Here is a 14,095-nt window from a genome sequence, read left to right as displayed (position 1 = left end):
TTGTATCTCTTATACTAGTTCATTTTGTGTATTCTCGCACCCTCGCAACGTAATACATCAGTCAGCAAAACGCTAACGTTGCCATCAGATATGACATGATTTCACATTAAATGATATAATACTTTAACATCAGAAAATAAGCAAAAAGTATATACTCGTATCTTTACGAAATTAGGTAGTCACGGTGGTTGCGCCAAATGTACTATGTTTATTGTGTATTGCACATTTACTAGGTTGCTGTGTTAAATTTATTGCTAACTACTGAGCCCCAGTGAGAATGTTGTAATTATCTTACTGTTGGTACGATCTTTTACTCTCTCATCTCGGCCCAATAACAACCGAAATGTCACCGAATGTAAATGTGATTTTGATATTTTTAGCACGATTGCTTAAAAGTTATTTAAGCTATTAATAAGTCGTTCCAATCCACTATGTTGCGTTAAAGTATGAATCCATAATTAAGAAACCGACAAGTGCAAATCCTACCACAGGATCTAATAGAGCCTGCCGCGAGAGAAATGTTCAAATATTCATGTTGGAAGAATCCCAGTACAAGATTGGCAATGAGGAACTCCACTGTTTTCTTATTTTTTTTTTTCTATAAGCGTACTATTTAACTAATCAAAAATATATATTTATAATTTTTTGTGCGTTATTTACAAAGATATGATTTTTTAAAGTTACATTTATCAAATACCGCGCCAAATGACTGTAATCAGTGTGTCACTTTTTAGAAGTGACGTCATGAAACGGTTGGCCGTCTTACTTCCACTGACCGCGGTCAGTTGTATTTCTTCAGCCAATAACAAAACTGACAATAATCTATGGAATATTGCTTCGATTACTTCATTTACTATATCGTAATTTGCTCATTTCTAAGTTGTGGTTGTTTTTACGAACGTTACGATTTAGATAAACTTAGAAAGTTGACATAATCTCTGGATGAAATGTCAACAAAGTATTATTGGCCGGATTTCTATACTCTTTTTTTTCTATGGTCAAAACGTTCCTTACAAGGTGCGGGGGGGGGGAGCGGAAACCGGAAATACTACACGTTGATATAAGGAGTGACGTCATTTTTTACGATTTTAAAATGAATACTATTTTTAACATTTTTTATTTATTTTTTTGAGATATTTCATCCTACGCCAAAATTTTTAAATATTCACGTGTACACAAAAACATTTATTTGGCAAAGTAAATAAAGATAACGCATAGAAACGCCAAATCGGCGAACAAGTAAAAAAAGCAAAATTTGGCAAAAAATAAATAAATTAAAAAGTCCATCTGCTATCCGGCAAGTGGCGAGATCAGACGGTTTTAATTTCATTTTGTAAGTACATTTAACATAATGTTATCGTAGAAGTAATATTTACTTGCGTATGACTTTGTTACTACAGGACGTTGAAGATCAATACACGATTTCGATTAATTCCGCACACTGTAAGGAATTAACCACCACAACAATTTGTGTTGCATTAAGCTAGCGCCACTTAAACTCATTGCTTTTTTTATAAAAAAAATATCTCAGATCCAATGGGTTCAATTTCTGTGGACTGGTGTCTTGCGATAGCTCTCCAACACGTCAGTCCACAGCACGACATAACAATGTAACCTCGCCTTTAGAATGTTGTGGGCCACTGGTTGCCGACCCCTGGCATAGTAGATTACATACATATTTATATCCCTCTAGCGTACGTACTGGTTTAATATACTCGTAGCAAGAGAACGTGTTTTAGTTTTCCTTGCACAGGATGAGTGTAAAATATTATGATTAACAAAAAAAGAATTGAAACCGCTCGATTTTTTCATTAAAATAAATTTATTTGTTCAATTTTTTTTTAGAAACTAAATGTGAATATATGAACCATTGATATTTAACGGGGCTACAAATGAAATCTCAAAAATTTTAGCTGAAGCATTTCTGATCTGACTTCCGTGCTCAAATTTTTCCATTTTTAATATCTGTAGTCCTTATCTCTTAGAGTTGTCCCATTATGTAAACACAACCGGTTAATTTTTTTTAGAATCCATTGCCCCAAAAAAATCATGTTCAAACTCATTCATCTTTCGAATTTGTTTTCATCTATCATTGAAATTTATTAATTTACCCTTATAGATAGGTAGATAGGAAATAACTCCGTGGCACTGAAGTACTGTGTTAAGTTAGGATGAATAATATAATCCAGGATGTAATATTATAGCAAAACAAAACTGTTATTAAAATATAAATAGTTTTATAATAAAAACTAAGTAAACATGTATAAATAGTTAATTAACTTAGTGAAAATTAAACAACAATAAGATTTACCGGATTGTGATCTCGCGGCAAGTGTCCCGGACTCACGGATCAGAGGTCCGAACCCCACTCTACCACAACTTGATTCCTTTTTTCTAATAGTGAGTTGTTACAACTCGTTAAAAACGCCCCCAAAATTGTAATATTTTCATAAATCTTATATTTTTATTATTTTTCGTTTTTAATAATTAGTTCGGATAAAATCAAATTTCAATCGGAGCTAATTACGTTTCCAGAAAGACAAAACATTCATTAACTTGTCGGCAGGTACTTAAGTTTGATCGATTGAATAGTGAGCTGATAATTTTATATTTTTTTTATTGTCTTTGCCATAGAAAGAAAATGCAGCAAACCCTTTAGATAGTCGATTAATAGTCTTAGTTTGAAATTAAAAAGTTTCACATTTATTAAAAAGTTGCTACGGACATATTGCGAAGCCCGTTTACACAGCGCAAGCATAAATTGTGCAAATTTAATTGAGCTTTAAATAACTAGAACGCGAGATTAAGCGTTACTGATAAATGATAAAGCAAAAATAGTTTATTTAAATCGTTACGCATGCATATACAAATTGAATTGATTAATTTTTCTTATCGAATCTCATAATGAAATAATTTTTTCGGCTTAATTATTTAAACTAACCCATAAAAGCAAGGCAGTTAAAACTACTGATAAGCTCGCGATAAAACTCGTAACATATATCACTGAAAACTGGTAACATATATCTTTAACTTCACAAACATCAACAGATGAAAGAATTGAAGGAATATAGATGTTCAAATATAGGCAAAATGGTGAATGTTACACAGTGTGTAAAGTGGCCACTTAAACCAGCCATTGACAGGTCATAAGCCCTGTAGATGCCTAGACCTCTATATTACCTTCTCTTAAATGTTCTTCATATCTGTTGTAATATGTTAATATATCACTGAGTTAATTTTTTTCTTAAGTATCTGTCAAGTTTATTTTAAAACCCATTTATTCCGCTGTCACTTATCACTTCAAAAGGGAGTTTCGTACTTATTTCTATTACTTCGCAATACATAATGTATGCCTAGAAATCTTGGAATTCCACCTTTAAAACGTAGTAAATTTTAATTGTAGTTTACAAAAGATGGATTTAACCAAACCTGCTCACTTTACAAGGCATCTTGTTCTCAGCGTCTTGGACGTCCACTGTTGATTGTTCGTCAGCAGTTTATAACAGAACAACGGGACGCGAACTTAACTTGGAAAGAAACAAAGGAGCTGGCAGCATACATAGGTCTAAAGGCTCTTTGTATACACCATATGCTTCAACTAGGGAGCGAACATGGAATGATGGTGACGATTTTAAGCAATTTTGCCTATTTAGGATATAATTCATACTAATTTAGGACCTATTTAGGACGTATTGAGTCTCAAGTAAAGCGCAACGATTTGATTGTCTGATGTAGATATAACCTAATTTAATAATTAAAAAAAAAATATTGCAAAAAATTAATATACATACTTAATAACAGGAATCCTATGTAAAACTAATTAATGTAAAATGAAAACGGAGTATTCTCTGTTTAGGATTGTCTTCATCTAACATGGCTAAGCCTGTTTTCAGATGGAGATTTTTTATCTTTAGAGCAAAAGTAGTCCTATACTAATAAAACAATAACATAAAAAAGAAAAACTTAAACTACTTAATTATAAATGCCTAGCTAATCAAATGTAAGAAATTAAAAATCGTTATTATACAAATATAAGGTATATATAAATATGAGCCAAGAATACATTTTACTGAAACATAAATAATATAGTATATTATATAATAAAAAACAATATAAAGCAATAAATACATAAAAATTTTAATAATACGTGTACCAATTATACAAAGTACTACGTGTTTTGATTTACATATATTTTTCAAAAAAATCTCTTGCTACACTATTTATATGTGCGGTTATTTTTAATTAATTTTTTTTTTTTACATTTTGAGTCTTTTATATTTGGCAATAAATCATTAAATACATTTGGAGCAATTACATTATATACCTAAGGTAAGTTTTTTAGAGTATAATTAAAAGTACATACAAGTTCTTTATCGTATTTCCAATATTAATATAAAACGTAGTAAATTATCATAAAAAATCAGATAAACAAGAAATAAAACTGTACTACGAATTTAAAAAAAGAAAATTAGCAGTTGAACACATGCTTACACTTTGAAGTCTTGATTTTTGATAAGATAGTCTTTTATTCGTCCGCTTATTTCCTCAAAACTGGTAGAGCTCTTTACTTCTGTGGGAAGCTTGTTAAACAGCTTGAGTGAAAAAAAAATCAGCTTTTCTGCTTCTATCAAAGTTCTATGTTTTAGACTCCACCAGTTTTATGGCTGAAATTGACTTTACTATTAACTAGTGTAAGTTTATTAAATAAAATTGTAAAACGTAGGTCCTGACCCTAAAACGCACGAAAGAAACAAGGTGTTTGTTTTTTTCCCAATATCATGAATTTATTTTTTTCTATACGTTCCAGTTTTGGCTCTTTTTTATAATATTAATTTGTTGAATCCGAATCATTAGAAAATTTATTATAGAACATCACAGATTCCGTTAAGAAGGTAAAATGGAATTATTGCGAAAACTGTACTTCTATTTACAGCAGTAGTTCAAATTTAATGTAGATATAGATAAAGCGAATTGTACATAAAGTTGTACATATACCATAATTGAAGTATAATCATCAATAATTATGTAGTTATGATCGAATTATAGTGGAAGCAGGTTATCCTTGAATAAATCCGTTTGTTAAGAACGCTGGTTAGAAAAATCGATAACCCTTGTATTCAAAATCATGTTTTAATAAATAATTATCTCACCTACCCATTTTCACATTCAACTCCGCGGTACCAGATCTCCAACTTTACTTATATCGGTTTTTAAGGTTAAAAAAATCAAAAACTTTTTTGTGTTTGTTCAAAATTTATATAAACATTGCGTTACATAAAAATAATAGTTTCTTAAAATTTGAATATGTTTTCGTTTTAATTACTATTTTTAAACGCGTCCTATTCTGCATAACTTGTCGTTTATTTAGTTATCATTGAATCACCTACAGTTTGCATTAAACGCTACCAGAATATTTTTTTTGTAATCTTTAAGTTCGGTCACATTACTTCACTTCTTCGAAAATTACACTGGCTACGCTTTTCACAGAGGGTAAAATATAAACTCTGTTGCCTTATTTTCAAAACGTCACTACACAAAACTGCTCCGGAATATCTAAAAGAACTATGTATTTCAGATGAACAAGCTGAAAAGCGTATTACGTTTAGGTTGGCTACATCTACTGCAATATGAAAATTCACCTTAACCAGTGCACTAAATTCGGTAAATACGCATTTGCAGTCGCAGGCACAATGACATGGATCGCTCTCCCAGCATAAAAGTTATTAACTGTGAGAGCAAAGTGTTATTTCGTAGAAAAACTTAAAACTCACCTGTTTTCTAAATTATTTGAATAGATCCTTAGCATTTGAAGGCGTGTTATCTATTACAAAAATGGCGTAATATAAGTTTTTAAGATAACAAATGAGGGGGTTAAATGCAAAACCACCACCGTTCATGATCACTATTTATGGGAAGATCAACGGATCCAGTGGTAAAATAATTTATTATAAGTTCAATGTGCACATTCGGCTTAAAATGCATATTGAACTTTTAAAAAATAGAATTTTTGCTGCTGGTTTAGTTGGTCTTCCCAAAAGCAGTGATCATGCACAGTGGTGGTTTTGCATTTGAAGCTCTAAATGTCTGAGTAATGTGACTTCACCCAAATAACATAATGTCTTTTAATATTTTGTTATGTAGGTACCTATTCTTACAACATTATATACTTATATTCAATATCCTATCGTTTGGGGGGCAAAGGAAAATTTCTTGCTTTGTACTAAACAGTATCGTGGATTAATACCAATAATAATGTAATATTTCAGCGTACCAGCACGTCCCTATGGGGCGAGTGGATGGGAGTTATGCACGGGGATGAAATGGAGTACGTGTTTGGCCACCCGCTCAATATGTCTCTGCAATACAACGCCAAAGAGAGGGACCTCAGCAACAAGATCATGCAAGCCTTCTCCAGATTTGCGCTCACAGGGTAAATAAAAACCACTTTTTACCGCGTACGCTCAATTTAGAACCGAATTAAAGCATTTAGAGACGGGCAAAATAAAAAAAATATATTTTGTACAATTTATCGTTCGTCTCAAAAGATTTTTTTAAAGAATAATTTGATAACGCTTTGAGAAGACCAATTCGGTTAACTGAGAATAGAAAAACTCGAATGATTTTTGGTGGGTATGTACCTTCGAATAATCTTAAAACTCAATTTGCTGCGAAGGTTTGTTTATGTGATTAGGAATCAGTTATTTTATTGGAGTTTCGATATTTGTAAATTATTTTCATTTTTATATAAAACTGGCAAGAAATTTTGTCGATTTTTTGAAAAAGCGAGTGGTTTTTTTTGTCGTCGTATAAATTTCGATTCGTAATAAGATGGATTTTTTTATTAGTTAATGTAAGTGTTTCTTGTTTTGGTAAAATCAAAAACACTGCTTGGTTCCGAATGAATTTAAATGTCATAAAAAGGAACGCAAAGCCGTTCACGCTCTCTTTCTGCAAATTCTCTCAATCTAAAGTTCCTTGATTTTAAAATATTATTATTGAACATGATCCAAGTAAGAAGCCAGTTAGAATATGGGTCCTCAGTTTGGTCTCCTCATTATGTTACCCAAATAAACAGTATGTAAAGTCCAACACAAGTTTTTAACATTTTAAAATTTTAAATTAAACATTTCAATTAAAGAGATTAACTATAAATGCTTAATGAAGCCGTTGAAATTAATTTGTATTAGTGATAGAAGGGAAGTTTTAGATTTAGTGCTGCTTTTCAAGTTATTAAATAATGTTCTTGATAGTCCCTAACTTTTAAATTGTGTGAATTTTTATGTGAAACAGCGTGGGACGAGACAAAATACTTCTTTTGCTGTTGATTTGCATAGTTTAAACTATGCCAAATACTCACTTATTCCACTATTTTACATGTTAGAAAACAAACATGGAAACTGAGATTTATTTAATTCATCTTTAAACCAATTAAAATCATTACTTTTTAATCATTTCTTTTCTCAATTATAAATATATACTAAGTGTTATACTTGTTTTACTGTTTATGCTATTATACATTGCATCTGTTACTTCAATACTTTTTTTATTTAAACCCTTGATTTATTGTTGACTTGCTGCATACTTATGTTATAATTTACTGTTCATTTTTTTTATTAATTCCTTATTTTCCGATGATTTTATTTCATGTATCTATATTTTTTATACTGTGTTCAGGTGTTTTGTTTTATTATAATTGTTTTTCAATATTAATTTATACTTTGCTAAAGGCGTAAGCCGTCGAAATAAATAAATTAATAAATACTGTACCTTATATATTTTTTTTAATTTGCGGTCTTAAGCAACACTTAAAATAAAAATAAAACACCGTGCACTTGTAGAATGCCTTCAAAATGTAAAAAAATTAACTTTCAGTTCGTCTAACAATCAGTTTTTAATTTGCAAACGCATAGGTTTTATTTCAAACGATAAATGTACTACCTGCAAAATTTGCTTAGCATCATTATTTCAAGAAATAGTTCTGTTAATTGTCCTCAACACTTTTGCGATTTGATGTGATTGGGTAATTTCCTATGAAGCTACGTTTAGTCTTTTGTATATGGAAACAAACTATCAACCTTTGAAGCATTGGAAGCCAATAAAACACGCACCATTTCGGAAATAATGCCAAATTTGTTAGGAAAATAGGACCGACAGAAAACGCCACATAATATTTTCGAAAACAATAAAAATATGAATAAAAACACTAAATGCTTACTTTTTCATTTCAACAATAAAGTTGTATCAAGTATAAAATAGCCGTCATTTCAAAATTTCATGATTATGTTTTTTGAATCTTCTTCTTATTTATTATTATAACGAATTTTTGTGATTATATTATAGTAGTATATGAAATAATAAAAGAATAAAACAGTATTATTTATATATTTTCTCAAATTATTATTTTTTTGAAAAAAAATATTTTCTAAATAATTTTAAACATCGCATCCAATTTTGAAAACCTGTTGATTTTGTACAATTTTTTTATCCACATAAACCATTTTTTTTTATTTTACCTTTCCACACATTCGTATTAAATAATTTATCCGACAGAGGCCTGAAGACTGTTTATATACACCATGTGCTCCAATTATGGAGCGGACATGGAATGATGATGGTGATATATAGAAAACTAATATGAATTACTAAAATAAAAATTAACCAGATTGTAGGCTGGTGGTAGTGTCACGTACTCCGGATCAGAAGATTCAAGGTTCGATCCCCGCTCTACCACAACTTGTTTCACGTTTTTTAACGTAGGTATATCACTGTATTCAAGAATAAAATCAAATACAGTGATTTTCAAATTTTCAAAAAAATTGAGATTTTTTTTCAGAATGATTTATGGAAGTCTAAGCATTTACAGAGGTTATGTCCAATCATTTGCTGGTTTGATTTATCACTTTACACACTCTTAAAAATTCATCAATCTGTCAACAAACATTTAGACATTCTCAAAATATTGTTGGTGTAATCTAATTTTTAGATTTTGTAATTAATCATTATGACAATTTACATGGCGTTAATTTACAAGCAAGTTCAAGTAAAATTTCACTCAAAATTTGTATAATTAACCTTGGCGCGTCCTTGTTAATGGACACTGTTAAGCAAAAGTAAGTCATCCATCATATTAGTTAAAATGTAAATGTATATTTATATATTGATTTATTCTATTAAGGGGATATGCTGAGGAGGAGCGGTTTGATGAATAGGTATTTGAATATATTTTAACGGCCGGAAAACTAGACTGGTACAAGTGACATTTATAAAATACTTAGTTTATGTGCTTAAATATTAATTTTATTCCTGATTGTGGAAAAGAGGTCTAAGTGAATTATTAAAAATAACGCTAGTTCTGAGCGATTGTTTCAAGTGACGCTATAATAATATATGAAGCTTACAAATCTTGTATAAACCATACTGATAAAAGTTAAGTGACAAAAAAGGCGGCCGATAGTTGACAAATATGATATTATAAATAAGTTTTGATATTTTTGGGAATGATAGTGACAATTCTGTCAACTGTATGTATACACTGTGTACCTTTCTTCAGGGTGGATTTTTTTTTTTGAGAAATAACGTAAAATCGGTTCAAAATATAGACCTTAAAACTTGACGTCACCTCTTATTTCGTACATTTTTGTATGGAGTTTGTTTGCAATATTTCGAACTTTCAAAAATATCACAAAATTAGTTTTTCGGCTCTTTTTTTTAAAAATAAATATTTATTGGTTATTCGAATAATTTTATATTAATTGGATTCCGCCAAAATTTAATTGGATATAACTCTAAGAATTATTTTTTTATGACAAGTTATTGGTCCACTTTATTACCTAGACCTCGATTTCACCTTATTAGAAAGACTTTTAATTTACTTTAGAATTGCACCTAATTGTTTTATTTATTTAACTTCTTCATCATATTAAATAGTCGTATATTGGCGAGCTTATTGCCATATGGATTTACTTTTCCAAATTACCAATAGAATAAATAGTTACAATATTTTAAGTTTGGCCAAATGGTTGTAGAAAAATTACCGGATTTCACTCCCTTGTAAATGCCTTGATTTCCACAATCCCTTCTCTAAGATGTTCTCCATTCCTAATGTAATTTTTTTAAATAAAAGGTGTTTTTTATTAGTGAACGACCTAAAAAAAAGTTTTTAAGCAGAAACTGAAACCGAATTTCAGCTTCTGTTCCAGTTTAGCAGAAACAGAAACATTTTAAAATAAATTGAAAGTCACTCTAAAACATAAAAAATTAGGCGATCTTATTGTTAAACCTTACTTACGAGTACATTAAAGTAAGTTATTAATAAAATTACGACACAGTAAAAGGCACATATTGAATGTACAAATTCGTTTATTTTTAGAGATTTTTGGTTCGTTGTTTTATTTTATTTTATTAGGGAAATCAACAGTTCTACATACATATTTTTAGTAAACAAACAGATACATATAGTGTTTAAACTCAGAACTAATAACAGATTTCCGCATAGTATAAAAAGTTAGTAAAGAAAATATATTTCATATCAAATAAATACATACAATTTATACATATAAAAATGTTATTTTCATGTACTCAATAATCAAAGATTTTTTAAATATTAATTTTAAGAACATTAAGTTACTGTAAATTGGGCGGGATAAGGACAAAAATGCTTGAAGAGAGGATAAGGAGGGGAGGGGAGATGTACATACTTATTATTATAATGTCTACTAAGTTACATAATACATTTTTAGTGTAAATTTTAAATCTGACAGAGTGATGTTTGTGTAATCTATATTTTTAAATTTTGTATTGTACATTGAAAAAGTCCTACGAAAAAAAGCATTTTTAACATACGATGTTTTACTTATTGGTACATGAAACAGGTGGTACCGTCTACAAATCCTGGCTGGCACATGTATTGTTATTAAACCAAGCAGCTCTATACAGTCAACCATTCCTGTCATAATTTTGTACAGCAGTAGTTGGTCCGCACACACTCTGCGGTATTGTAAAGAAATGATTCCATGGAAGGTGGAGGCAGTGAGAGTAGATACATAAGAAATATCGGTTTTGTATTTAAGGTAATTTATAAATTTGTTTTGAATATGTTCTATTCTACTTATATATATGGCATACTGGGGATTCCATATCTGAGAGGCGTATTCCAAATGGCTTCTGACAAATGTATAATATAATGAAATAAAGGCCTTTGGATTATCAAAGTGTTTACTCATTCGAATTATGAAACCTAACATGCTCAATGCTTTGGAGGTAATTTTATTGATATGCGATTCGAAAAGTAGTTTTGAGTCTAAAACAATCCCAAGATCTTTAATTTCGTGCTTTCTCATTAGCACATTATTGTTTGGTTTGTAATCAAAATTGTTATTTATTTATTTATTTGACGGACTTATGCAGTCCATTCTAACGATGGTTAATACAATTTCTTATAATTAATACAGGCACTTATAAAATAAAATACAAATAAAGAAAAATTATAGCTAGGTCAAAAAAAAAATTACTACCTCAAGACAAGATCCGGTCTATCTTAATGATTTTTTAAATCTATAAAGACTTACACCAAAAAGTCCAGATCTTATCTTGAGTTTACAATATGACACAATCGGGACATTTGTGCATGCAAGCCATAGTTAATGCTGTTTTACATATAACATATAAGAGACCTCGGGTTCGATTAGCGGCATGGTTGGCATGAAACATTTATTTAAAAAGTTGTTCACTATAATATTTCATAGTTTATGGACTGGAACCCGAAGCGTAATACTAATCATCTTACCTTTATTTAACAAAAAATGGTCAGCATAAGCTACGATTGGTGTACCAACGCAGTGCCCTATGTACTATAAGGCGCGAAAGGGGAATAGTGATGATAACTTATATGTAACAGTTCTTCAATGTTCATTATAGGAACTTTAACGGTATCGGTATCCTATCAAAGAAAAATAGTCCTTCGGAAATAAATATCGAAATACTAGTTTGCAAATATAGAATCTTTTAATAATATTTGTAATCCGCAAGCTTGTTTTAGTACTAAAAAAGCTGACTTGGGTTAAATATGTAAAATATAGTGTACTTTTTGTATGGAGCAATAAGCTGAGGTAATTGGCTAGTGTCATTGTTCAGTGAGAACGGAGTGGGCGCTGTGCGCACTTCATATATATTTTTATTTGTAGGAAGATGTAAACGGTGATGGTGATTTATAATAAAATAAAATTATTTTATTTATTTTCCAATCAACATTAATACCGAAAGTCAAATACAATGGTAAGATGTGCACAGTCGTTTATTTTGATGATTCGCCCCGAATTGAGGGGTGCTTTAAGAGTAAAAACGAAAAGATAAACATAAACTAATAAACACTGATTTGAGTCTACTGAATACTTTATTTTATTTTTACAAATATAAACATATAAAAATAAAACTTCGTGACAATTGTTTCGTGACATTCGTTTGAAAATGCCCTAATAAGGCGAAACAATTGTCACGAAGTTTTATTTTTATATGTTTATATTTGTAAAAATAAACTAACAAAGGTTGAAATTTTTCGCGGAGATATAAGTGTCGGAAAAGGTTGACTTGTTATTGCGTAACACAGTCAAAATGTTATCGGTTTATCGCTCGCCTGAATTAATATTTACTGCCCAGTTATATCATTATTCAAAAATTTGAAACAAAAGTACCCTTGTAACATGGCATTAGGTAGCATTATAATAGTCGGTTAACTTATTGCGAACATAATGCTGTGGTTCAAAGTTAAATGCGGAATTACCCCGCTTAAATCGCAATTAAACATTGCGTGAGATAAGTCAAAGGTTAGAAATGAAATTCGTAAGATTTTAAAACGGATAATTATAGTTTTTGAATAATCGTTCACCTCCAATACATCGGAATGTGTTAAAGGGTTTTTTTTATCATAGGTTGGCTGCACCGGTTTATGTTCACATTACTGCTCGCTTAGAAAATTCGTATCATTTTTAGTTTTTCTAGATAGATTTATTTATTTATGACAAAAAATATCGTTTTTTTTTTTTTTTTTAACAATAAACATAATAGATAAAACTTGTATGAGTATTAAAAAAATAAAGAAAAATTACATAGCAATGGAATACATATTAATTGTAAAAATAGTAAACAAAAAAATCCCACAAAGGCATGGCCAGTTCGTGTGTATACAATAAAATGATAATGAATTTTTGCTCGTATAATAAATAATGGACAGTTATAATATTTTTGTGTAATATAGGAAAGAAAAAATAAAATATTCCGTAAAATATAACATGGTATTTTTTTTAATAGTAATTAAAAAAGGAAATAAAAAATATTAAAAAAAAACACAAAAATATTCTCTATTATTAAAGAGCAACAAAATAAATCATAAAAAAAAAGAGTTCATATCTTTAGTTTGAATCCAGGATAGTGCATGTTTTTTAAACGAAGGAAAATTTTGAATGTTAATAATCAATGAAATATTATCAGTGGAATTTAAAATTTTTGGGCCTATAAAATATGCATGTCTCTATGCGAGCCTCGTTTTACAATGTGGTATTTCTAACACACGATTCCTTCTTTGACTTGATCTATTTGAATTACTAGTAAATAAGTTTTGGTTCTTAAATATATATTTTAAACACTGAAAACAATATATTTGTCTTAGATCTAAAACTTTAGCTTCTTGGAGTAATTGGAAAGAGAAAAAAGTGCGATTTTTGTGAAGCATTATTTTTGTTATAAATTTTTGAACAGTTTCTAATGGTTTAATATGATTGTTGTAAGTTCTCCCCCATCCAATTACTCCATAGGAAAGCGATAACTGTACAAGTGCATAATATACCATTTTAATCATATTTAGCTGGGAGTAAATACTTAGTATTTTGAACACATAGGTTATATGTCTTAGTTTATTAACAATTACTTCAAGATGATTAGTTTTAACTTTACATATTATATTATATAACATGTTTTATTTGTACAAAATATTCCTAAGCAGCAAAAGTGCTGGTATGGGGGGATATAATTTATTATGACACAATAGTTTCAACAAAAAGTCGATAAAATAACATCACAAATCACTCGTCACACGGGCTGT

General features: G+C 29.8%; 1 protein-coding gene across 1 annotated transcript in view; it reads left to right on the top strand.

Annotated features, from left to right (window-relative positions):
- Positions 1-14,095, top strand: part of LOC148282231 (acetylcholinesterase-like) — a 136,155-nt gene that overhangs the window by 111,380 nt on the left and 10,680 nt on the right. Inside the window, exon 5 of the mRNA XM_088225411.1 lies at positions 6,267-6,430. Within this exon, the coding sequence (XP_088081537.1) occupies positions 6,267-6,430 (164 nt within the window). The remainder of the gene's footprint in view (positions 1-6,266; positions 6,431-14,095) is intronic.

Source organism: Micrasema longulum, unplaced genomic scaffold, assembly GCF_059751315.1.
Source record: "Micrasema longulum isolate JH-2025_06_02 unplaced genomic scaffold, ASM5975131v1 h1tg000357l, whole genome shotgun sequence".
Classification (NCBI taxonomy): domain Eukaryota; kingdom Metazoa; phylum Arthropoda; class Insecta; order Trichoptera; family Brachycentridae; genus Micrasema; species Micrasema longulum.
This window is presented reverse-complemented; position numbering and strand designations above follow the sequence as displayed.